General features: G+C 42.0%; 1 protein-coding gene across 2 annotated transcripts in view; it reads left to right on the top strand.

The window, feature by feature from the left end:
• The first annotated feature begins 5600 nt into the window (after window positions 1-5600).
• NR6A1 (nuclear receptor subfamily 6 group A member 1) overlaps window positions 5601-24021 on the top strand; it is a 228664-nt gene continuing 210243 nt past the window's right edge. For both annotated transcript variants that reach the window (XM_035015828.1, XM_035015829.1), the window contains exon 1: window positions 5601-5700. In XM_035015828.1, the coding sequence (XP_034871719.1) occupies window positions 5601-5700 (100 nt within the window). The remainder of the gene's footprint in view (window positions 5701-24021) is intronic.

A 24021-nucleotide genomic window follows, 5' to 3' on the forward strand; every position in this document is an offset into this window, starting at 1 on the left:
GGCGCGCCCCCCGCCCCGCGCCCCTCCCGCGCCGCCGGGGGCGGAGCTAGGGTGGAGGGGGCACCCCGCCCCGCCCGGCCCTCTGCGGGGCCGCTTCGCCATCGGGCGGCTCTCCAAGGGGCATCCCTGCGAGGACACCAAAAAGGGTCTTGTTCCGAGTCCCCAGGAGCAGCGGGGCCCGTAAGCGGAGCGCGGGGTCCCCACACGGACGGAGGGCTTGCTCTGTGAGATGCTCTGTGGGCTGTCCCTTCACCTCTTTGAGCCTCAGTTTCCTCACTTGTAGAATGGGGGAAATAGTGCTTTCCTTTTGGAGGGGTTGTAAAGTTCAGATGAGTGATGTTTCCAGGGCAGGTGAGCCTTTGAGCTCTCCCAACACCCAGACCCCGCCAGCTCTACCCTTCTCACGGCTCAGACCCCCCCTGTCCCGCATGTTTTTTTTCCTCTTCCCTCCAAAATCCCGCCCGGCGACCGCAAACTAAACTCCAGTAGCTCCCGGCGGCGTTTACACACCCTTCCTCCTCCCCATCCTCAGGAGGGAGTGCTTCATTTCTCTGGTTCCTAGGCAGCAAAACTTTCAAAAGGAGACGCCTCCCGTCGTTACTCCTCAGGTTCCCTGCCCATGCCCTCGCTCCATGGCTCTTCGGTGTCACGTGGAGGTGCCTTGTTGAGGTCTTCTGGAGCTCCCGTAATTGCACCCAAGGTGGCACCTCTTTACCCTCCCAGAATCGAGAGCTCTGGATCATGCCTCCTTCTCGACCCCTCTCCTCGGTTTCTTTCGGATTCCCCGTATTATCTCACACTTTGCAGGTCCTTCCACCTCTGCACACCCCAGGGGGGCCAGACGCCCTTCTCTTTCCTCTCCATGCTGACTCCGTAGGTGACCCTCCCCTGACCCCAAGACAGTCCCACCTGTGTGTCTGTTTACCTGCCCTTGTAAACTTCAACTGCTCAGAAAGGAACCTTTAATTGTGCCTCAAATGTCCTACCTTACCACTACTCTCAAGCACTTCCCCCTCATGCATATCCCTTCCCCTGCTCCTTTTCTTCATAGAATTTACCGCCCCATGAAACTTTCTAGTTGGTATGTGTGTTTCCTTGCATCCTTTATGCCTTCCTTTGTGGGAGAGACGTACGTCAACAGTGCACAGACCTTGTGCACGAACAGCTAGCTGAGTAGTCTGGAAGTGTGGTCCCAGGACCAGCAGCCTCAGCATCACCTGGGAACTCAGAAATGCAAATTCTCAGGCCCTACCCCAGATCTCAGGAAGCAGAAACTCTAGGGATGGGGCCCAGCAATCTGTTTTAACAAGCCCTCCAGAGGATTTATAATTTGAGAGCTACTGGGTTAGCACAAGGTCTGGTGCTCCCTAACTCTGAGCTGCAGCAAGTCATGTGCAGCTGGTGTTCAGTACAGATTAGGTTCTTTCATGACCAGAGATCTGGGCACGTGTCAAAACCAGGGCTGGATTAGTATAAAACATGAATATGCTGTGTGTTCTTGGTTTTTGTTTGTTTGTTTGTTTGTTTTAAGATTTTATTTATTTGAGGGGGGGTTGGCAGAAGAGGGAGAAGAATACTCCCCGCTGAGCAGGAAGCCAGATGCAGGGCTTGATCCCAGGACCCTGGGATCCTGACCTGAGCTGGAGGCAGAAGCTTAACCGACTGAGCCACCCAGGTGCCTCTAGTGCATAGACTATCTGTGAATGGACACACTATAAACCAGTATGGTGGTTATTGCTCAGGAGGGAAACCAGTTGTTGGGAATCAGAGTAAGGAGAAAGGTTTACTTTTCATTGAATACGTTTTTTGCATCTGGGAATTTTGTAATGTATGTCCTATCTATTCAAATAATAGACAAAATGTACTTAAAACAAATAGAACCACACAAGGATTCTCTTTCCCAGCCTGGGTCTGGCTCTCTGGCTAGGCTCTGGAAGAAAAAGACCACTGTCACCCCATACTCTGCCCTCTGCTGGCTGTTCCACAAGACGGCCCCATGGTCTCTGCTTTCCTTTTCACCCTTCTCTTCTGCCCCTCTTTCCCTCAGCAGGCTCCAGTCACAATGGATTCTCTGTTCCCACTTGGCCTTGGGACCTTTGCATATGCTGTTCCTTCCTCCTGAAACTCTCTCTCTGCTCAATCTTACTCACTCCTACTCATTCTTCCCATCTTATTTCAATGTTCCTTATCCCAGAAAGCCTCCTCTGATCATCACCCCCGACAAAAACGAACCCTGCCACATTCCCGAAGCACCAGGACCTTCTAGTTTGTTCTCAATTATAGCACTTACGTGCACTTGTGGGTTTGTGTGGTTATTTGATCTGATTAGTGTCTGTCTCCACTGGGCAAAGCCCCCATGATGGGGCTCAAAGCTGCTTTGTTCTTAAGTGTATCCCTGTTTCGTCCTGTTCCTGTCTGCCTCTGGCCTCAGGACCACTCCCCTGAAGATCCCTCCATATCCTTCGATACTTTCCTTTCCAGCTCTTCTGTCAGGAGTCCTGCCGGTGATGGGAGTCTCTTCCATCAGTCTTCCTGAGCCTGTTTCCTCATTTGTAAATTGAGGGGAAGTACTGACTTCTCAGGATGGTTAGGGAGGTGGGGAGCACTGTAGGGAAAAGATCCCATCATAGGTGCCAGACACATGGCAGGGGCCTCCCTCATAGGACTCTGTATGTTTAGGACCGTAGCTGGGGTCTCACCACATTGTCATTTCCCTCACCTTTCTCAGTTTCATGGTAATTGACTCTTCCCAAGGAGCATTTTCAGAGGAGAGGTGAATGGGAATTAGGATAGCTCTTTAATGTAACAAGTCCCATTTATTAGGCCAGGCCTTATATTAATTGCTTTGCATGCATCATGTTAATTCTCATAACAATCCTGTGAAGTAGCGGCTATCATTATTTTCCCTCCCTCCCCTTAGAATCCAGGACTTTGAGGCTCAGAAGTAACATGCCCAAGGTCACAGTTACTAAGTAGAAAGGTCTGATCTGTTTTATTCATCCTTTCACTCACTCAGCAATTATTTATTGAGTGTCTACTATGTTCAGGCTCTGTGCTCAGCAGCTGGGGTTATAATGATGAGGGAGAGAAGAAAGGGATTTGACTATCAGATCTAGAAAAGCTTTTAGGAGGAAGTGGCAACAAAGCCGGAGTCTGAAGGAGGAGGATGAGTTGCTTCTAAGGGCTGAGTATTTGGCGAACTTTTTGGTCCATCTTCGAGAGTCAACTTAGAATCTGTCCACCACTGAAACCCCAGGCCTTCAGGAGGTTTCTGCAGTGCCACTTAACCTCTGACTCAATCTCCAGGGAAGGGGACTTCATTACCTCCAGAGGACTGTGATAGAAAGGGAATTTTGAGGGCACCTGGGTGGCTCAGTCGGTTAGGTGTCTGCCTTGGGCTCAGGTCGTGATCCTGGAGTCCTGGGATCGAGCCCCACATTGGATTCCCTGCTCCTTGGGGAGCCTGCTTCTCCCTCTCCCTCTGCCTGCCGCTCCCCCTGCTTGTGCTCTCTCTGTGTCAAATAAATAAATAAAATCTTAAAAAAAAAAAAGAGAGAGAGAAAGAAAGGCAAGTTCTAGAAGGCCTAGGAAAGCCATATGGTCCTGACACGTTTTAGAACCCAGAACTGAGGGTACGACCCAGAGGATCCATCTCCTCTGCCCCCTTCCCCTCACACCACACTAAAGGCTTTCCTCCCCCCATCTGGGGCTGGGGAATGGTGGTAGGGAAGCAATTAGCTCAACAGAGCTGTAAGGGAACACAGACAGGATCTAGATTAGATGTCCCCTGGTGGGAAGTATTTAAAAACATGTCCCTGAGGATATATTTGAACAGGATCTTGAAAGATGAATAGGAGTTTGGGAGTGGGTTGGATGAAGCCAGCAGAGTTCCAGCTTGAAGGAGCCAAGGTTCAGGTTCTGATGTCTGACCCACTCAAACTCACTAGGTTTGGAATCCCCATCACTGCTGGGTGACTTCATCAGTGTATCATAGAAACAATATTGGAGCTACCTCATAGAGCAGGTGTAAGGTTTAGACAACACAGTTTTAATGTAAATCTCTCAGAAAAGTGGCCAGCACTTTTCTGATTAAAGATACAATACAGGTTAACCAATGTTGGTAACAGCCACCTTCAAAGTGCAAGGAAGCGTTGCAAAACATCCTGTGTAGCAGGTGAGGGAAGGGGTGTGATGAGAAACGTGGGCAGGGGTCAGACCAGGCAGGGGTGTGAATGCCAGGATAAGAATTTTTTAAAAATTAAGCAAGGAATGAGATGAGGCAATGGATTGGTAGGGCGGGATTCAGGGGTGGTGAGGAAGGGGCAGTCATGAGGAAGCTGTGGCATGACCCGGCAGAGGAGAGGCGGGCAAAGCACCAGAGTTCTTGTTCTTTGTCTTCAAACAGGCTAGGTAGGGCTTAGTTACACCTGGGGCGGCAGCCAGGGTGAGTCCTTCCCTGAGAGGGTCGCCGAAGGCGGTTCCCCGGGCAGGCCCAGAAGCTGGTGGCCGCGCGCCACCTGGTGGCTGCAGAAGTTAGGCTCAGCCCGGAGCAGGGGAGACCGCAAAATCCGGCATTTTGCTCTGGGAAACTGAAGCGGGGAGCGGGGCGGGGGTAGGGTGGGGTTTGTGATTTTTCGATTGGACTTCGTCCCTATTCTAACCCCATTTTACAGATAGGGTAACCAAGGAGAAGGGAAGGCAAACAAGGCTGGGTAAGGAGTTTCTCAAGCGGAGCGTTTCAAGACACCAGGAGTCAAAAGCCTGAGAATTTCTTTAATGGCACCAATGGCCTGCAGGTTTATTTTCCATTCTGTTGGGCAGGGGAAAATGAAAGAGGAGGAAGAGAAACCGTTGTCTTTCCCGCCCACCCGGAGGTAAAAGGCTTTTAAGAGTACCCCGGAAAGCAGAGTTTTATAGATTCCATTTGCATACGAACGTAGTCACCTGGAGTTAAGCTCCGGCCCTTTAATCTCTGGTCCAATTTGTCCCGAAGCCGCGGAGGAAGTCCCTCGTGAATACCTCCAAACTCCGCCACCACCTAAGCCCCGCCCACAGGGCTGGGCTTCATTGCACGTGCTCACCCAGCTCCTTAGCGATCCGCCCCTAGGAAAGACTCATTGTCTAGGTGGGGGGATACGGGTAGTCGTAGGGTACTTTGATCTTGGAAAAATCAAATAAAGAGAAGGGCCCTGAAGTAATCTTTGTTAAATTTCCCCCGAAGTTTTTATCTCGGCTCATGACATTTACAGGCCTTGGCCTTCACTTCTCAGCGCCGCTTATCCTTCTTTCCACCCCTTCAATTGGTGGGGTCCCGCGTGGCCGGCCTCGCCCGGCGGACTTCAATTCCCAGCGTGCCCCGCAGGCCCGTGCGTGGCAGCGGCGCGTGACGTCGGGGGAGGGAGCTGGCCAGTGCTGAGGGGGCGCGGCGCGGAGGGGCGCGGAGGGGCGCGGAGCCGGGCGGCTCGGGGCCCAGAGAGCGCCGCGGCCGGGAGCCCGCCGGCCCCTGACAGCCCCCTCCCCCCGGCGGACGACGACGACGAGGACGAGGGCGCCGGTCATGGCGGAGCAGCGAACCGAGCGCGGGCCCTGAGCACCACCGCATGGAGCGGGACGAACGGCCGCCTAGCGGAGGGGGAGGCGGCGGGGGCTCGGCGGGGTTCCTCGAGCCGCCCGCCGCGCTCCCTCCGCCGCCGCGCAACGGTGGGTGAGGGGCGTGCGGAACCCGGGCCCAGGAAGAACCGAACGCCTGTCCCTTGCCCCTGGGGTTCCCTTCCTCTCAGCCGACTCTCTGGGAAGCCGTAGCGGCTCTGGGTCCCCTCAGCGTGGACCTTCACCCGGGTCCCCTTAGCGCGGACTCTCCCTCCTCCCCCGTGTTCCTCAGTGTGGACCCTCCCCCTCCTTCCCCGTTCCCCTCAGCGCGGACCCTCCCCCTGTCCGGTTCCTTCAACCGGGACCTTCGTTTCCCCCTCCCCCATGTCCCCTCAGCACAGGCCTCCCCTCCCCCCGTCCCCTGTGCGCGAATCCTCCTCCCTCCCCCCGGGTCCCCTCAGCGCCGAGCCCTCCCCTTCCCCTGGGTCCCTTCAGCGCGGACCCTCCCCGGCCCCCCACCTCCGGTCCCGTCAGCGGGGGCTTTCCCTCCCTCTCGGTTCCCCTGTGCTCCTAGCCTCCCCTTTCTCTCCTCGGAGGGTCCCTTCAGCGCCCTCCCCTCCCCCCCCGGCCCCTCGGCGCCCTCCCCCGCGGGTGCCGCCTCCCTCCGCGGACGCCACCCCCTCGTCCCCCGTCGTTCTCTGTGCCCTCACCTTTCTGGAGCCACTTTCCTACTCCTCTGCAGTCCCGCGCTTCCCCTGCCACCCCCGTATGCACCGCCAGCCTCCCCCTTTGCCCCGACCCCCAGTTCGTTAGCTACCCGCTCAGCGCTTCATTTTCGGACCTCTCGGTGCCTGCTCCACACCCCATTCCTCTGCTGCTGCCCCCGCCCGTGCTTAGCCCCCTTCTCTGCTGGATCAGATCTCTGGCCCGACCGGGCGCTCGGGACACCTGCCTCTTCCCTCCCTCCCAGCGGGCCGTCCCGGTCCGCGCTTTCCCAAGCTCAGCTCTCCCCTTCCCTCTCGCGGTCCCGGACCCGCACGCTGAGAATTCCTCACCTGGCCCGGCCCTTCCTCCCGCTCTCCCCCTGCCCCCACGTCCGGGCCAAGTCCTCGGGTTCCTCGGGGCCGACTTGCCCTACCCGCCCCCCCCCCCCCCCCCCCCCGCCCCCGCCCCCGCCCCGGCTCCTTTTCTCTGCGGGGTGTTTTATTTGTATCTGTTTGATATTTCCCCCCCCTCGGTGTTTGCCGCGGAATGTTTTTATTGGTAACGTGTAAGGAGCTTTTGTGAGGTCGTAAAAGGTGAACTTTTGAACTTGGAAAGCGCCCTGGAGCAATTAGCGCAGGCGATAGCCCCGGGAGGCCTGCATTACAAAGGGTGCTCGTACCGGCCGGCAAACGCTCCGGCTGCAAACCCGATTTATTTATTTATTTGCCCTGCCTTCCACCTTTCACATCTCCTCATTTCCGAATAAAGGGCAGGCTCTCGGAGATCGGCGCCTCCTCCCCTCTCTGCGCCATAAACTCGCAATTCTCCGAAAGATCTAGGACCGAACAGTGTCTAACAAGTAACAGATTTCAAATTGAATGCAAACACCCGGGACAGTTAGGAGGCACTAAAAATTAATTGCTTCAGCAAGAAGTTTCTCAATCGGGACAGTGACCTGGCAGGTGTGAGGAAAGTAACCTGAAAATAGGTCATTTAGGCGCTCAGTTGTTGAATGAATGAGGAGCTACGGAAGGGGAGAGATTTGGGGGTGAATCTGCGCCTTCGTGTACTTACAAATTCATCAGACATTTACTGCCAATTCAGTAGATCTGGTATTTTTACCAGTTAAGGGAAAAGTCGGTTTAGAAGAGAGCCTGGTTAATTTCACTTGATGTTGCTGCCCAAATGGTGGTATGTTTTAAAAGCTCTTGTCCTTTTTTAAGATGTATGTGATGTGTGGTATCTAGGTGGCTGGCAGTCTCGTGGGATGTCTTTGGAGAATAATTTCTGAATGTGAACATGTTTGAGATCAATAAAATCCCGTGTCACAAAGGAGGAGGCTGGAATCCATCGAGTGTAGAAGAAGACAGTATCATAGGAACAAAGGATTTCTTTAACGCTTTTGACTTTTTAAGCTTTTTTAAGTGGAGATTTGTTTTGGTATTGATGTATGAACGTTGTAAATCCTGATCTAAAATTTACTATGCTGATTTTTTACCCAACCTACATCTGTCTTATAGCCCATATTAAGGGCATGTATTTTCATGATGTCTTTCTACGTGTGTGTACTTCCTGTACCCACCTGTGCATAACATGTAGATGATCGATTTTACTGCAGACATTACTTTCAGTTCTACTTGAGAATGTTGTAAGGGAAGCCTAGGAACTGCATTTGCTATTAATTATTCATTAGTACATTTTAAAGAACTCAATGGTAATTTTAACTCTTAATCAAATTTCCCATTCATAGTCTCATTTCCTCAGTTGGTCAGAACCATTTAAAAGAATGTTATTGAACATTCCATTTAGGCCAGGGTGGCTTTAATATTTTACATCAGTCCATTTTAGTGCTACAAATATTTCCTTTTTGTTGAAAACACAATGGGACTTTGGGCAGTTTGGGCTTAAAAGAAAATACACGAAACGTTAGACTGTTGTGGGATGTTTTATTTTTCACTGAGCATTGTGTATTGTTTTACAATTTATGTTCATTATCTCTTGCATTTTAACATGCTTACAGAAGAATTACCAAAGTAGAAAAAAAATAAGGTTTACCTTTGGAATGGTGGGGACTTTTTTTCTCTTTTATACTTACTAGTATTTTTCTCCAAAGCAAATGAAACTGCTTAAGTTCTAAGCAGAGTAAATGAATTTTCCTGGCTTTTTATCCTAATGACTGATTTTCATTTTGTATGAAATATTTGCCATGAGGAGGTCTTTTGGTTTGTGTCATGAAGAAATAAACTGGAGGTGGAATTTTAGAAATGTTTTCCTGCCGGAAACGCCATTAATGCTGAATTTACAGTCTTTTAGATTTTTTTTTTAAATTATTCTATCAGAACAGAGTTGCAAGCCTTTTGATGCACCATCACCCTTTCAGGAATTTCATGTGCTGGCTGCACCAGATATTTTCAGTTGTTGCTGTAGGTTTTCATAACAAACACAAGCTCATTTAGTCATAATAGAAGACTGCTCCCTTTTTGGGGTTTCAAAGGAAGATGATTTGAGGAAATATATGAATATTACATTTGTTATATTTTAACAGAATGAATTAGTAGTCTTTTTGATATTTTAAGTAAAAGGAAGGTTAATAAGCCATTATCAGTAATTAAAAGCATGTTTTATGTAACTATACTTGGGAGGAAATGGGGAGAAATTTGCTAGATAACTTGTTGACTTTTTCCTGCTATGACCGTGTCATGAAAATCTGAAAATATCTGAAAAATATCCGATAGTCTCCATGACAGTTTAATTTTTAGTTCTGTGACTTTAAAAGTTCATTCTGAGTCACCTCAGAATTTTCTTTCTTTGGGAAAAAAACCAAAAAACATACTGTGGTATTGTTGTTTACAAAGGGCACATAGGTATTTTTTAGTAAGTTCTGTGACCTCAAAAGAACACTGAAAGGCAACAGAGAATGAACAGATTGGTGATTTTGAGCACCTGAGGTGTAAGATGACCACATTTCGGATCTCATATTTACCATCCATCAAAATCTTTGTGAGCATTTCTGTTTCTTGTAATGAAAATATGATCGTGACATGCTTCATAATCTGTAAATTATTCTGAATTACATAGCAAAAAGGTATGTGGTGTGTGTGCATGCATTAGCATGTGAAAAGAAGTTAGATGGGGAGCTAATGAAATAAAATGGTAGATTTCCTAAACTGTGGCCAAATCATGCATTTCCATTTTATTAATAATTTTTTGGTTTTTCTTTTTTCTCCCCCTTTTCCCTGAGGTTTTGGGGCAAAGGTAAAAAATAAGCTTTAGATTAAAATACCTAATTTTAGGTTAGCGGAGGAGGATAGGGGTTAGAAATGCCAACTGTTACTGTGATATTGATAAAGGAGTTTTTTATGCCACTTGTAGTGCTTGTTGTGCAAGTTGCCTTCAGTTGCTAATCAATGTGTGTTTGGGGGCCTGGGGCTGTGTAAGTGTGTTTCATCTTGTATTAAGACACCATCACTTAGTTTTTATAACTAGGTAGATATTTATTGGTTTATGTTGTATAAGCTTTATACGTTGATAAATTGTGTTCAGGTCGCAACCTCTGGCTTCAGAATTTCAAAAGCCAGGATGACTCCTACACCAGGAGACTTAGTTTTCAACAAGCTCATTTAGATCTTTTTGGGCCCTTGTCATAATTTTTAGTTTTATATTTACCTTTGTGTTGTAGCCAAGTTAAAGGACATTGCCTCTCTTTAAGTGTTTGTTTCCATGTATATTATTAGGTTGAAAGTTAAATTTGAGAAGATGCCCTTTAAGAGTTCTACATTCTTGGTCATCCTTTTAAAGTAGGACAATAAAAACGTCTTATTTTGTGCGAACCAATCACCTTATATGTGAAAATGGGTCACAGTCAGAAAAATTAAAGTTCTGAATCAACAGATAAACAAAACTTGCATTTCTGCAAAAAAAAAAAGTCCTTGAAACAATTTTAACAAAAGGTAGCTACTAAATATGCCTATTACAAATACCTAATTCTTTGCAGTGCTTTGAAAGTATTTCCAAAACCAAGACATTGTAAAAGAAAGTGTTTTGTTTCAGACTTTTTTTTTTTTGATTATTCAAATTTGTATTTTTAATGTCAACTTTTCCTGGCTCAGGTAATTTCTTAAGGATTTACGGATGCTTTTGATTGATAACTAGAGTTCAGAAATCTCAGAATTATTAAAAGTCGGCAAGAAGTCCTGAGCAGGTAATTGATTTTCGGGTGTTGAGCCCCTGTTAGAGCCAAAGTTTCAGATTCATCTGAGCTTAACCTTAAAAAAAAAAAAAAAAAAAAACTCTGGGTGTAACTTTGATATATACAGTATTACTAGAATCAAGCCCAGTATTTATTGCTTGTTTTCCAACATGGCTTGTCTTTATGAAAAAGATAAGGCTGTTAGACTACAGTTGATGGAAAATTAGAAGAAAACCATTGTGAGATGTCTTACCTGCTGCTTTTCAGTATGGTTTAGAACTAATTGTAAAAGAGAGAACTTTGTTTGAAAGAATAAAATATTTCCGACTTTATTTCGTTCTTCCCTTACTACCTGCTATTAAATAGAAGTCTGTGTAGAACAGCTTCTCAAGAAAACAGTTTTTTTGCTAGTTATGATTATTTAAATAAGACTTTACTATGTAAACCGGTAATTCTAATTAACAGTGATTTAGTTGGGGAGCGAACCAGGATTTCCTCAGCTGGCTGCTGGGGAGCTGAATTGCTTTTTTCACCACCCCCAGCTGCACCAAATCTTTTGATCCCTAAGCTACAGTGGTTGTCATTTGAGAACGCAAACTGAGAGAAAATATGTTGTGAAAATAGCCTACTTTGAGGCTTCACTTGCACTTTTGAATTTTTGTTTTTGAAAAAATTATAGGGATAATTGAACCTTCAAAATTTGTCTTGAATGGAGCAAATTCTCATGTCTAAGTAGAAAATTCCTTAAAAATACATTTCTTGCTTTAAAACTTTGGGGGTGGTTTTAATATTGACAGTCACTATTTCAAAAGAGAAATTCTAATTATAAATTCACAGGAGACATTCAGGTGTTTTGAATTTCTTTAGGAATGCATGGGTGTTTGGGGAAAATGAGCCTTTATGCAAGGGAAAAATTTTCATTCAAGGTAGTTTGTGGTTTCTCTATCAGTATTAAATAATAATTCAAATAGAGAATCCCAAATTCTTATGTCATATACTAACTAAACTCTACAATTTGTTATATTAAGAGTTAACCTAAAAAATATATTCAAATAATGAGGTCTTTGGTCCTAATTGCAAACTGTACACCCTTCAGTTGTTTATATCAGAGAAGCTATTCAAGCATAAACCACAGATGGCAGTAGTAGCATATTTTTCTATTTTCTGGAGGGATTCTTGCTTTTAACTTGGTGTCAGTTCTGTGGGCACTGTTGATAAGTCAGCTGGCAAGTGTAATGTTTCCAAAACCCAATTCCCTAGGCAGCAACATGTAATGTATTCCGGAAACAAATCTGAGCATTTGATTTGAAGATATACTCTGTGGGTGGTTGGAACCAGAATAGTGACTTTGTCAAAGGGGGAAATTATAAAAAGAAGTTGTTAATAATGATAGAGGGCATTGTTTGAGTAATAAGCACATTGGAACTATAGCTGTGGTATTAGCAAAAGATATATTAACCATAGATATTTGCTTGAACAACTATTTGCATTGGAAACAATTCATAATTCATTTAAGAAATACTCAAGAATTATAGTTTTGAGAGAAGTGTACAACCAAATTCCTCATGTGAAGGAGGTAGCTAGCCTTCTCAGCTTTTATTTACAACTTACTACATTTCATATTATCATGGAATTCTAGTCTGTCTATAAAAACATTTCAGAGGTCTATGAGTGGCTTCTGCTTGCTCTTCTAGTCAATCACCATAGTGTCAAGATTTCTGTGTTCTTAATTTTCTCCTTTAAAAACACTGATTGATAAAGGACATAATCGATTAACCAAATTTTTAAACCTCCTATGATATTTCCTCTGAATCCAAAGGAAACAGAGGTATAATCACATAGTTTAAGACTTAGGAAACATTTCAGTAACAAATCTGTGCCAAAATGAAGGACAGGCTGATTCAGTGAAGGAAACTGCCTTAACCTATATTTAGTTTTCATTAAAAAAATTAATTTTATGTAACTCATGCACACATTTCAATCCTGAAGCTGTGTCATTTTGGAAGGATTAAAAATTCAGTCTTGTTACCCATTTTTGTTAACTTCTTATAGATCAAATGCAATGTTCTTTGTATCAGTTAACTCTATTCAATTTAGTTTTTCTCACAAAAGAAAAAGAGGACACAACACTTTTATGAAGTCTTACACATATTCTGCTTCCTCATCTCTTGCCTTTTAAAATTTATAAATGATTAATGACATAGTACTCAGTTGGATTGTATTATTTTCTATCATTCATCATTTGTTGATCATTCATTACTGGATTGTTTGTTCCAGACGTAATTTCTTTCTTCTTTCATTGAGTCCTTAACTCAGTTATTTATTACATTATCTAAACCAGTGGTTTTCAAAGTATGGTTCAAGAGCTTCTGAGAGAGTCCTGAGACCCTTTCAGGAGGTTCTTGAGGTCAAAACTACTTTTATGTAATATTGGCATTATTTGCCTTTTTCACCATGTTGGCATTTGTACTGATGTTGCAAAAACAGTGGTGGATAAAAACTGTTTGAGCCTTAGAAGAAATCAAGGCACCAATTATTATCACTAATATATAATATATAATATATATTATCACTATTAACTGTACAAGTAGTCATTGTATTTGTCACCTCCATGCACTTGTATTGTTTAAAAAAAGCCATTTCACCTAAGTCTGATGAAAGTGTAAAAATGATTAATTTTGTTAAATCTTGACCCTTCAGTACACATGCTTTTGATATTCCATTTGAGGAAATGGCAAGTAGGCAAGTACACACGAAGAATTTCTGCTGCATACCAAAATAGAATACTTGTTTTAAGGAAAAGTATTTGTGCAGTTATGTTGTAAGCTGAACTAGAAGCTGCTTTTTTAGTGGAACACCGTTTTCACTTGAAAGAAAATTGACAAACTATGGTTTATTTAGACTTAGGTATTTGGCAGTCCATTTTTTTTTTTTTTGGAAAACGAACAGTGAGTTTGTTACATCAAGGAAAACTGGCAGTATTTGTTGCTGGTGAGTAAAATCTGAGCTTTCAGATGACAATTAGAATTTTGGAAAACTTGTGCCTGCCACTTGGAGCTTGACAGTTACTCAATATTTGAGTCCTTTTCTGATGAAAAGTATCACTATTAACAAATTTGATTTTTCATTGATATTGTATACTGAAATGTGCTAACATTTTGAATATCGTATTTCAGTGAAGGAATATTTTCCAGATCACTGGTGTATGATACAAAATCCTGAATGAGTTAAAAGATCGGTTCAAAATGTCAGATAGACCAATGGATTTTAAGTGACAGAATACACAAAGTGCATTGATACAGTTTTATATTTCACATTGAACTAACTTTTTTTTTAAAGATTTAGAGTGCGGGGGTGGGGAAGGGACAGAGGGATTGTCTTTTTTATTTTTATTTTTTAAAGATTTTATTTATTCATGAGAGTGAAAGAGAGACAGAGGGAGAAGCAGGCTCCCTGCTCCAATGCGATGTGGGGACTTGATCCCAGGACCCTGATCATGACCAGAGCTGAAGGCAAATGCTTAACTGACTGAGCCACCCAGGTGCCGGAGGGAGAGAGTGTCTTAAGCAGTCTCCACGCAGAGCCGGATGTAGGGCTCCATCTCATGATCCTAAGATCACAATCTGAGCCAAAACCAAGAGTTGATTGCTTAGCTGACCACGCCACCCAGGCACCCGTCACACTGAACTAACCTTTAAGAAACTACTTCCAAAACACTTACTGAGTTTTGGTGGATTATCAAAGAAAAATATCCACAATTATTTTAATAAGCAAATACTTCTTTCTTTTCCAATTATAAATCTGTGAGGCCAGATTTTCTGCCTATACTTCAAAATGGTTTATCACAACATACTGAATGCAGACACATATAGGAGAATTTAGCTGCCAAAATTAAGCCGGATGTTAGAGATTACCAAAAATATAAAACAATACTATTCTTCACCAGTTTTTTTTTGTTTTGTTGTAAAAGTTATTTTTCATAAAAATGTTATTCATGTAACATGTGATGGGTTTGTTACTTTTAAATGAATAGATATTTTTAAGGTTTCATAGTTTTCTAGCATGATAAATTATCGATCAATAGCTATAACCCACATATACATTAGCTCTTTGAGGTCCTCAATAATTTTGAGGAACGTAAAAGGGGTCCTAATCGCTCAGACCAAAACTGTGTGAGAGCCCTGTTATAAATGAATGAATCTAAGGTGTAAGAAAATGGTGACCTCACAAGATCCTATTGTTAGTGCTTTGTTACTTTGGGTTGTCCTTTTCTTGCCCCCCCTTTTTTTTTTCCTGCTGAGGGGAAAAAAATGAAAGAGCTCATATTTTAAGTTTTCTTTGCTTGAGACTAAATGAAGTGTGTCATAGTTCACCCTCACTGAGTTCTCTGATAAGGCTTTTGTTACCTGTTACATGAAACCTGTTGCTTAATTTAATTATCTTGTGGTAGAAATTTTCCAACAGAACCTGTTTCCTCACTAAGGGGAGATTTATAATTGTGGAAATAAATCTTATGACACACAAATACTTAATAAAGAGTCATTCCTGTTAAAAAATGGAATATTTATGTGGGATTTAAAGGGATCCTATCTTGCTTTTTAAAACTTCCAACAATAGCTTGCTTATTTGCTTTTAGACAAATTTGGCTTTCATTGAATCTTTTAAAGTTGTGATTTTGGCAATGTCATTTTGTAGATTGGTTTGCCTTTTAACCAGGTTTTCACTGAGGGAGGTGGTAATAAAGCCTGTATAGAAGAAGCATCTCCTATTCTGGTCTAAGAATACCCTTTCCTAGTGTGAGTAACATTTTAGTGTAAGTCAATTACTGTGTTGTTAAAGAGTTAGGGATTTACTCCTAAGGGTAGTTGCTAGGTAGAACTCATTCTGTAGTGAGCTTGCTAGCAGAAGAAATGTCACATAACAATGTGAATAACAAGGAGTTACTGGATCAGAACTTATGAAGCTTGGTGGGTGATGAAAGATCAGTGAGATATTTGGGCTTCCTTCCTTGAGAGCTCTGTAATTATCTTGATGTTCTTGGAGTTTCACGTAATGTACCTTTTATTTTTTAAAGATTTTATTTATTTTTATTTGACAGAGACAGGAGCACAAGCAGGGGGAGTGGGAGAGGGAGAAGCAGGCCTCCCGCTGAGCAGGGAGCCCGATGTGGGGCTCGATCCCAGGACCCCGGGATCATGACCTGAGCCGAAGGCAGACGCTTAACGACTGAGCCACCCAGGTGCCCCCGTAATGTACCTTTTAAAGCATTTTTGTATTCTTCGGGGGTTGCAGCTTAGTCATAAGATACATCTTCCCTTTTTCATTTTAATAGTTTATTTCAAGTTTCAGATGAAAATCTTAAATTCATCCTTCATTAATTGATTTAAATTGTTTTAATTACTAAAATTAATAACTGAGGCAGATTTTTTTTCTTCCATATTCTTGCTTTACCCTTGAAATCTAACCTGTCGGGAGACTTCCTCTCTAGCCTTAACAATCCTTCCTCCAAAATCCCTTTTTAGCAGGATAATAAACCACCTGGGGGAAACCCCCCACTGATAACTGTTTAGAGGGCTTTGTTTTTTGGAAGTGGCAGTAGTTTCTGTCAGGGAAGAAGGATTTTGGTTAGATGGTGTGAGAGGCAAAGAGCATGGACTCTGGAGTGTGGCAAACAAAGATCACAGCTATGTGACTTTGTCACTTGACTTCTCTGAACTTTGGTGTTCTCATTTAATAATTATAGCAGCTAACATTTATATAATATTATAAGCACCTTACATATATTAACTCAGTTTATCCTCATAACTCTATGAATTAGGTGTTCTGTTATCCTCTCCATTTTGCAAATGTGAAAATTGAAGCCTAAAGAGGTTAAGCCCCAAATTTTATAGTTAGTAACATTGTAAATAATTGTTTCCTAGATTTAATTCCTCCCCACCTCCAGTTATTAAGGATTAGTGACAAGGTCTGTAAAGTGCCAAGAAAAATGGCCCAAAGTAGACACTTGTGAATCCAGGCCATTTATAGTTGTTGAGGAGGCCCAGAACTCAGCTTCCTGTATATAGTCACAAGATCCACTTTTAGAATTCCAAGTGACTTTTTTCTTTCTCTCATGTTGGCTTTAATAAGCCAACTAGAAAACAGTATTGAGTCAGGCACAATCCTTGGTGGCCCTAAGGGGTGCTAAGGAAAGAAAGGGTTTTGAGCTACTCAAGGCAGGGATAACATATCTTGTATTTGTGTCTTCAACACTAAGCACAAGAAATTGGTGTTTTATGGATGTTGAATGAACGAATGAATGAATGAAAGAACAGTTAGGTCAGGAATCTGAGTCTTGATTTTATCAGAGACCTTTGAATCTGAGTCCTTTGCTGGTAGAGAAAGTCTACAAAACACACGGGAAGAGAATGATGTGCTTCTTAGTCACTTGGGAAGATTGGGGCCAATATCTTTGTCAAGCAGTGTGTTAAAAGCTAAATCCAAAGTTTGATGGGCCCTTGAACCAGAATGTAGTTTGTCTTTGGAAATGTGGCTCTCTTTGTAACTAAAATGACTAGATACACCAGATTAAGATGAGATGGCCAATAAACTCCTGGCTGTTTGACTGCATTGGGGGATTCAGTTTAGGAAAAGATGGCTTTGTCCTTTGTACCTTTTTTACTTCTGCCACACAAAAGCTTGCTGTATGGAGGAGAGGAGAACCAATCCAAGAAGGTTGATGTAACTCGTTGAAAATGGAAGTATAAGAGCCAGTTGTCCAAAGCTTTTAAAATACAGAAAGTGATTTCCTAGCAAAGAGAGATACAGTGAGAAAAATGTGGCAGTGTGGGTTAATAGATTATGGTAGCAGTATGGTCTGAGTAGGAAAGGACTTAAGAGGCCAACCAACCACATTATTTGGGGAGGTAGGATGCCCAGGAACTAGTTGATAAGGCCTGGGTTTTGCCTGGGTTCTGATTCTAACTTGTTACAAAGTCATGTCTCTATGTCACCTATAAAATGAAGGAGCTAAATTAGATAATCCCTAAAGGAATTTCCAGCTTTATGATGGTATGAATTGGGTAAAACAGGAAGTTGCAATTTAGGAAAGCCCTGCCTGAAGCAAATAGCTATGATATAGCACAGATTATCTGGGAGGATTTTGATTTCAGATACTGTTCAGTCATCCTTCAACGTTTGTATTTACCATACATAACTCCTGTTTCCCTGTTTTGATTTTAGATCACCTGGCTGCTTTAAAGTCTGTAGGATCACATAATTTACATGCAAATTCCATTCTCTGTGTGTACTTTTATACAAATGTTTACAATTAAAGTTATAATGCTACAATTTGTAATGTAAACTTGAAATTAGATGTGTTTTTCTTAATATGATCACTTTCCTTCCCATTTATAACCCCTCCATGTTACACTTTCTCTTTTTTAAGTACAATTTCATTCATTGAGTCAAACCTGTAGTTAATTTCAATTTTTCCCTCATTCCTTGTAAATGGATTTTTATCTGCAAAACTAATTCAGCTGTCTTGTCCTTTTAAGATTAAATACCTTGCATTTGAGAACTTGGATTCATTAAGGAAAATTGCGAAACCTCCTTAAATGCTGTAGATCTGTAAAAAGGGAACCCAGCAGGAAAGGGGCAGTAATGCATGGGGGAGGGGAAAATGGGGGGGGGGCAGTAAGCAAAGGAGCTGCAGTTGAAATATTCATCAATCATTTTACTGGCACCAGGAAACCAATCAGCCTTTTAGAGGAGAGAACTTAATCAATCACCTAATGTGGGAAATTACAATTGCTTTCCCCCCCACACAAAAATATTCTCTTACTTGCTGACAGGTCAAATCTGAAAGATAGTTGGGCTGGCCAGAATCCAGAACTAACCGAAAGTACTACTGTGATGAAGAAATGCATTTAACATTTGAAGATAAAATTTCCTGTCTGTTTTGACATATTTCAAAAATATTTCAACATGAGTTTGCTTTTCATACAGAGTGTTCCATTAGTAAGAAACAATTACTGAGCACATATGGGTAATACAAAGTGTGTGAAATACTGTAGATTTATTCTCCAGTGCTAGTTTAAGAAGCATAGATGGGGCTCCTGGCTGGAGAATACCCAGTGTTTCCAGTACCTCATTTGGAAAGCAACTTTAGAGCATTGTCTAAGTGACACATCCTGGGGAACACAGTTGGAAGTGCTTGCATATAAATAAAAGCAGGAGGGATTTAGCTGTATCTTGCATTTAGATTTTAAGTGGTGTGATCCCTGAACTGTGTGCTTGAATTGCCTATGGCCCTTAGATACTCAGATGTGAGCTGCCTGGAAATCTAATGTTCTTAAAATTCGAAATGCATGATCGTTGTAGAAAATACAGAAAATGAGGGAAAATTACATATATTAATCTTGCCTCCAAGTAACTTTCATTAATACTTTATTTTTCTTCTAGACTTTCTTCAAATCCTAGTTTTTCGCTTGTTGTAATCATACAGTATATACCATTATGTTTTATGCTTGTTTAATTTTAAGATTTTTTCTCATGTTAATAAACTTTACTCATTCAACATGAATTAAAACTGTTAATAGTATATCACAGCCTATTGTTTTTAATTGCTGGACATTTCTCACTTCGTAACAATACTGCTTGGACCATTTTGTGCTTTAATTTGGCTTATTTTGGAGGGATAGATTTTTAGAGGTATATATCTACCTCATTGTATCTTCTTCAACCAGTTTAATTTACAGTAAGATATCTTGTATGCTGACATCTAGGTCTGTTAGCAGTCCTTTTTTTTTTTTTTTGCCTGGTGCTCAAGATAGAATTGAGACAGTGTGATAGGCTATTCTGTTCTCATTTTTTAGAGAGATAAAGTCATTCCCAGTGCCTTTTGTCTCCTGAATCTTTTAGATTTCTGGCACCAGGCCTCCCATGCACATTGCTTTCCACCTCCACCCCAGTATCTCCAACTTCATCAGAGGAGTGTTTAGGGACCCTTCTGAGGCTGCCTTCTTTCTCTTATAGATTATTAGGGAATGGGTAGCAGACACTTTTGGAGCTTTCACTGGTTGCCTCTAAAAATCTCTGAAGGATGGATTCGTGTGTGTGTGTGTGTGTGTGTGTGTCTTTCTCTCTATTCCAGTACAACTATATCACTCACCTTCCTCAAAGTCTTGAATAGATCTGGAAACTTACAACTGAATTTGATTAGAAACACAGGGAAAGAAGTTAAACTTGCAATCCTTTAGAAATCTGCATAATCCTCCTGGGTTCCTCAGTGACTTTTATCCTGATCCTGCATAGGGTTTGATGGTGAAAAAGACCTAAATAAATTTTGTGCTAATTTGAAAGGCATTGGCAGTTTTTAAGAGGGCTGGTTTCAGAATGGAAATAGTAACATTTTGGGAGGCTGGCTATCTACAAATTTTGAATTAAAGCATAAATCGTATTTGCTGAAATTAAAGAGTTTTCCAGTAATTTGTAAAATTATGTTGATTGAGGGTAAACACAAATGTTTGAAGATCATTTGCTCTGCTTCTTTGTTCTCACCACTGGTGGTCAGAGAACTTGCAATTTGCCAAGACACAGTTTTTATAATGCTTTTTAATAAGAAAGTGAATAAGCCAGCTGCTCTTTCCCTTAACTATACCAATTCCAACCTCCTCAAGTCCTGGTTAGTAATTAAAAGCCTTGAGATGACCTTGAATCTAACTGAACTACAAAAAGCTGTATTGAGTTAAATTTATAGCTTTTGTTGATTTCAAAAGAGATTAGAAAGAATCGCATTCTATTTGCTAAAAACATTAAAGGTAGCCTTGGGTGGTGTACATTGAAGATGAGAAATAATAAGAGGCACTATTAAAGTGCAAAAGAGAGGCCTGCAATGGACTAAAAGAAAAAAAGTAAGTTTGTCATCTCTTCGTTGAGCATTTAAAATATGTACTTGAAAAGGTTTAAGATAGGTTGGCATTTTTCAAACTGTCAGTTTGTGGTATTCAGATTTGTTAGAAGATCTGGTCCGCCCCCATCTTAACATCAAAGAGATGTTTGAACCCAATGGGAAATCAGAAGAAATGTTTAATGCTTTTTTTTTTTTTAAAGATTTTATTTATTTGACAGAGACACAGCGAGAGAGGGAACACAAGCAGGGGGAGTGGGAGAGGGAGAAGCAGGCTTCCCACCGAGCAGGGAGCCCGACGTGGGGCTTGATCCCAGGACCCCGGGCTCATGACCAGAGCTGAAGGCAGATGCTCAACGACTGAGCCACCCAGGTGCCCCTGTTTAATGCTTTTTAAAAGTAACAGTGTAATTGGTTCTTTTTTTTAAGATTTTATTTATTTTAGAGCATGAGAACATGAGTGGGGGGAGGGGCAGAGGGAGAGGGACAAGCAGATTCCCCGCTGAGCAGGGAGCCAGATATGGGGCTCCATCCCAGAACACTGGGATCACTACCTGAGCCGAAGTCAGATGCCTTACCACCTGAGGCACCCAGGTGCCCTGGTAATTGGTTCTTAAAATATTTTACAGGAGTGGGAACTTTGTTAGTAAAAGTTTGATTATACTGAGGTGCAGTGTAAAAGTTAAAAATACTAATATTTTAAAAATGCTTTATATAATGGGCCATATCATAAGATCTGTGAATAGAGAATTGTTCTGCCTACCAAAAAGGGCAGAATACATTTTTAGTTGTTTAAAGAGCCTTGAACTACTATCTTATTGATAAAGGAAGCTTGGAATTGTCACTGTTAAATCAAGTTTTATATGTCAATTGGTGAGATAAGACATGTCTTCTAGCATCAAAAATGTGATAAATCCGTGAAGAGTCTAGTCATAAGGCAAATAGTTTGAGCAAGCACTAATGTCTTATATGGGTCTTACAGATTTTAGGATTATTTTGGTTTTTACATTTATTTAATGAGACTAGCCTACAGTTTGATCAAAATAATTATAAAATTGTATACTTCTTTGTGCATGTGTGTGTACGGGGGGAGGGGAGACAGACGCACCAAGATAATTTAAAGTTGTACTGTACAGTAGTGATTGCCAGTCTGGGATCCTTAGAGATGGTAATGGGGATTCTCAAGCAATTGGAGTTATTTAAAATTTGATCTGAAATCATATGAGAAAGTTGTCCAGGCTAAATAAATAATAAAATTTTTTGACTTTTGCCTGAAATTATTCCAACTTAGTCTGGCAACACTACCACTCAACCGTTGGATAGCAGATAGAAATTTTTGTAGAAAAGGGTAGAGTAAGTATTGTAGTATGGTAGACAAACTGCACTGATAATTAAAAATGATTTCAGTGAACTATTATTGTGATGTAGTGATAAGTAGGTGTGTTAGAGCTTGAGCTTCAGAGTTAGACCTGGCTTTAAATCCTGTCTAATCTACTTTTTTTTTTTTAAGATTTTACTTATTTGAAAGAGAGCAAGAGAGCTGGGTGAGGGGCAAAGGGAGAAGCAGACTCCCCGCTGAGCAGGGAGCTTGATGCCGGGCTCCATACTGGGACTCCAGGATGGTGATCTGAGCCAAAGGCAGATGCTTAACTGACTGAACCATCCAGGCACCCCTAATCTACTTTTGTTGGGGTTTTTTGGGGGGTAGTGGTGGTGAAAGAATGTTAGAATCACCACACACCGGATTACTGGTGAATGAAATGATGTAGTTTGAAGAACCTAGAGTATGGCTGTATTACTTTAGGAAAGTTATTTAACATTTCTCAATTTCCTTATCTATAAGTTTAAGATCATCTACTTCATAGGTAGGCAGGCAAGTTCACCAAAATCTAAGTCATTGAAACTAGTTTGCCAATGTCCAGTTTACCCAATATGAAATTCAATAAAAATCAGTTTGCTCCATCTTATTTGTAGAACTTACAGAATGTGTTGTCACTCTCATTCTCCTTAATTGCTGTCTTACCATTTTTCCTTATTCTCCCCTTTTGCTGTACCATATCTCTCCCCCATCATCTGCAGCCCAGACCCGGGCTGTATCTTTCCACCAGCAGAGGTCCCCTCTCTGCTCTAATTCTTTGCAGCCACAGCAGCAGAGCTGGGGTAGAGACAAATTAAACATTGTTGAAAATGCTGCTATCCTATTGATCTTAATTTGGCAGAAATATTTAAAAGCTAATTAAACCATCCCATTAATATGACTTGTTATAAACTGTGTAAATAGTTAAAACGAGTTTTTGGTAAGTTTAGAGATTTGGCCATTTGGTGAATTGACTTGGAACTACCTCACATGGATGTTTGGAGAAATTAGGGAATATATGTAAAAAGTGACTATTACTACACAGTGGTTGGACTTTAGTAGGTACTCCATTGGGGTTTCTTTTCCCAAAGCACTTCTACTCAGGGAACTGGAGCCATGCCCCCCACCCCCACCAGCCCCACCTGCCCCAGTTTTCTCACCTGTGGGTTCTAGTTGGCCAGTAGCAAGTGATGAAGTGATCGAGTCTGGTTTATGGACCACCTAGTGACTTCCCTTCAACTTAGTCTGGCAACATTACAGCATTGTTGAATTTGCCCAAATGAAATACCTTCTTTTAGCTTGGACATCTGTTATAAAATGGCCTTGTCTTTGGTACCCTCTATGGTCTGATTTCTCATTGATTTAAGATATGTACCACTTTTCTGAAACACTTTATTCCTAGTCATTTGTAACTAGAATTATGAGCCTTAGAGAGTAAACTGTAGCCTTATCAGGGTAAAATGCAAGGCCAGGTCCCTGGAGGTTCTTGATGGGACATATCATGATTAGAGCAAATGCTCTTGTCTCTAATTCACAGGAAGCCTTGCTTCCACACCCCCTATCCCAAGCTCCTCTAGAGGTCTTTAAAAAGGCTTTCTGGTAATATCCTTAAAAAAGGAAGGGAAGACTGGGGCACCTGGGTGGCTCAGTCTGTTAAGCATTTGCCTTCAGCTCAGGTCATGATCCCAGGGTCCTGGGATCGAGCCCCTCACTGGGCTCCGTGGGGAGTCTTTTTCTCCTCTCTCCCTCTGTAGCTCCCCCTGCTTGTGCTCTCTCACTCTCTCAGATAAATAAATAAAAATCTTTAAAGGAAAAAAAAAAAGGAAGGGAAGAAATGATTGTTGAATGCTCAGTGTGTGCCAGGCACTGTACTACACTATCTAATGTAATCCTTTCCATAATTTTTCGTTGCTGGATGGTGACAGTCTCATATTACAGATGAGTTAACTGAAGTTTAGTGTTGAAAATAACTTACCACTGCTTACACCACTACTCCACCAAACCAGTATTTTCCAGACTTCAGTCTTTCTTGTATCATCATCATGATTTTTGTCATTTCGTACTATATTGTTCACTTAATATTTTAAATATTGTGTAGTTTAAATACTTTGCAACCACAATTTATTTTAAAAGGAAATTTTGTTACTATTCTAAATGGAAAAATATTTGCCATAAATAGAAGGTAACAGTAAAAAGTAATGAAAATAATACAGTGTTAAATTCTAGCTAAGAGATTGTCTGCCCAAGTCTCTCATCAGGCCTTTGTTAGAAAGGGAGATTAGCAAGCGTTAG

The sequence above is a fragment of the Mirounga leonina genome, unplaced genomic scaffold (genome assembly GCF_011800145.1).
Source record: "Mirounga leonina isolate KUSES-001 unplaced genomic scaffold, KU_Mleo_1.0 Mir_170, whole genome shotgun sequence".
Taxonomy (NCBI): Eukaryota; Metazoa; Chordata; class Mammalia; order Carnivora; family Phocidae; genus Mirounga; species Mirounga leonina.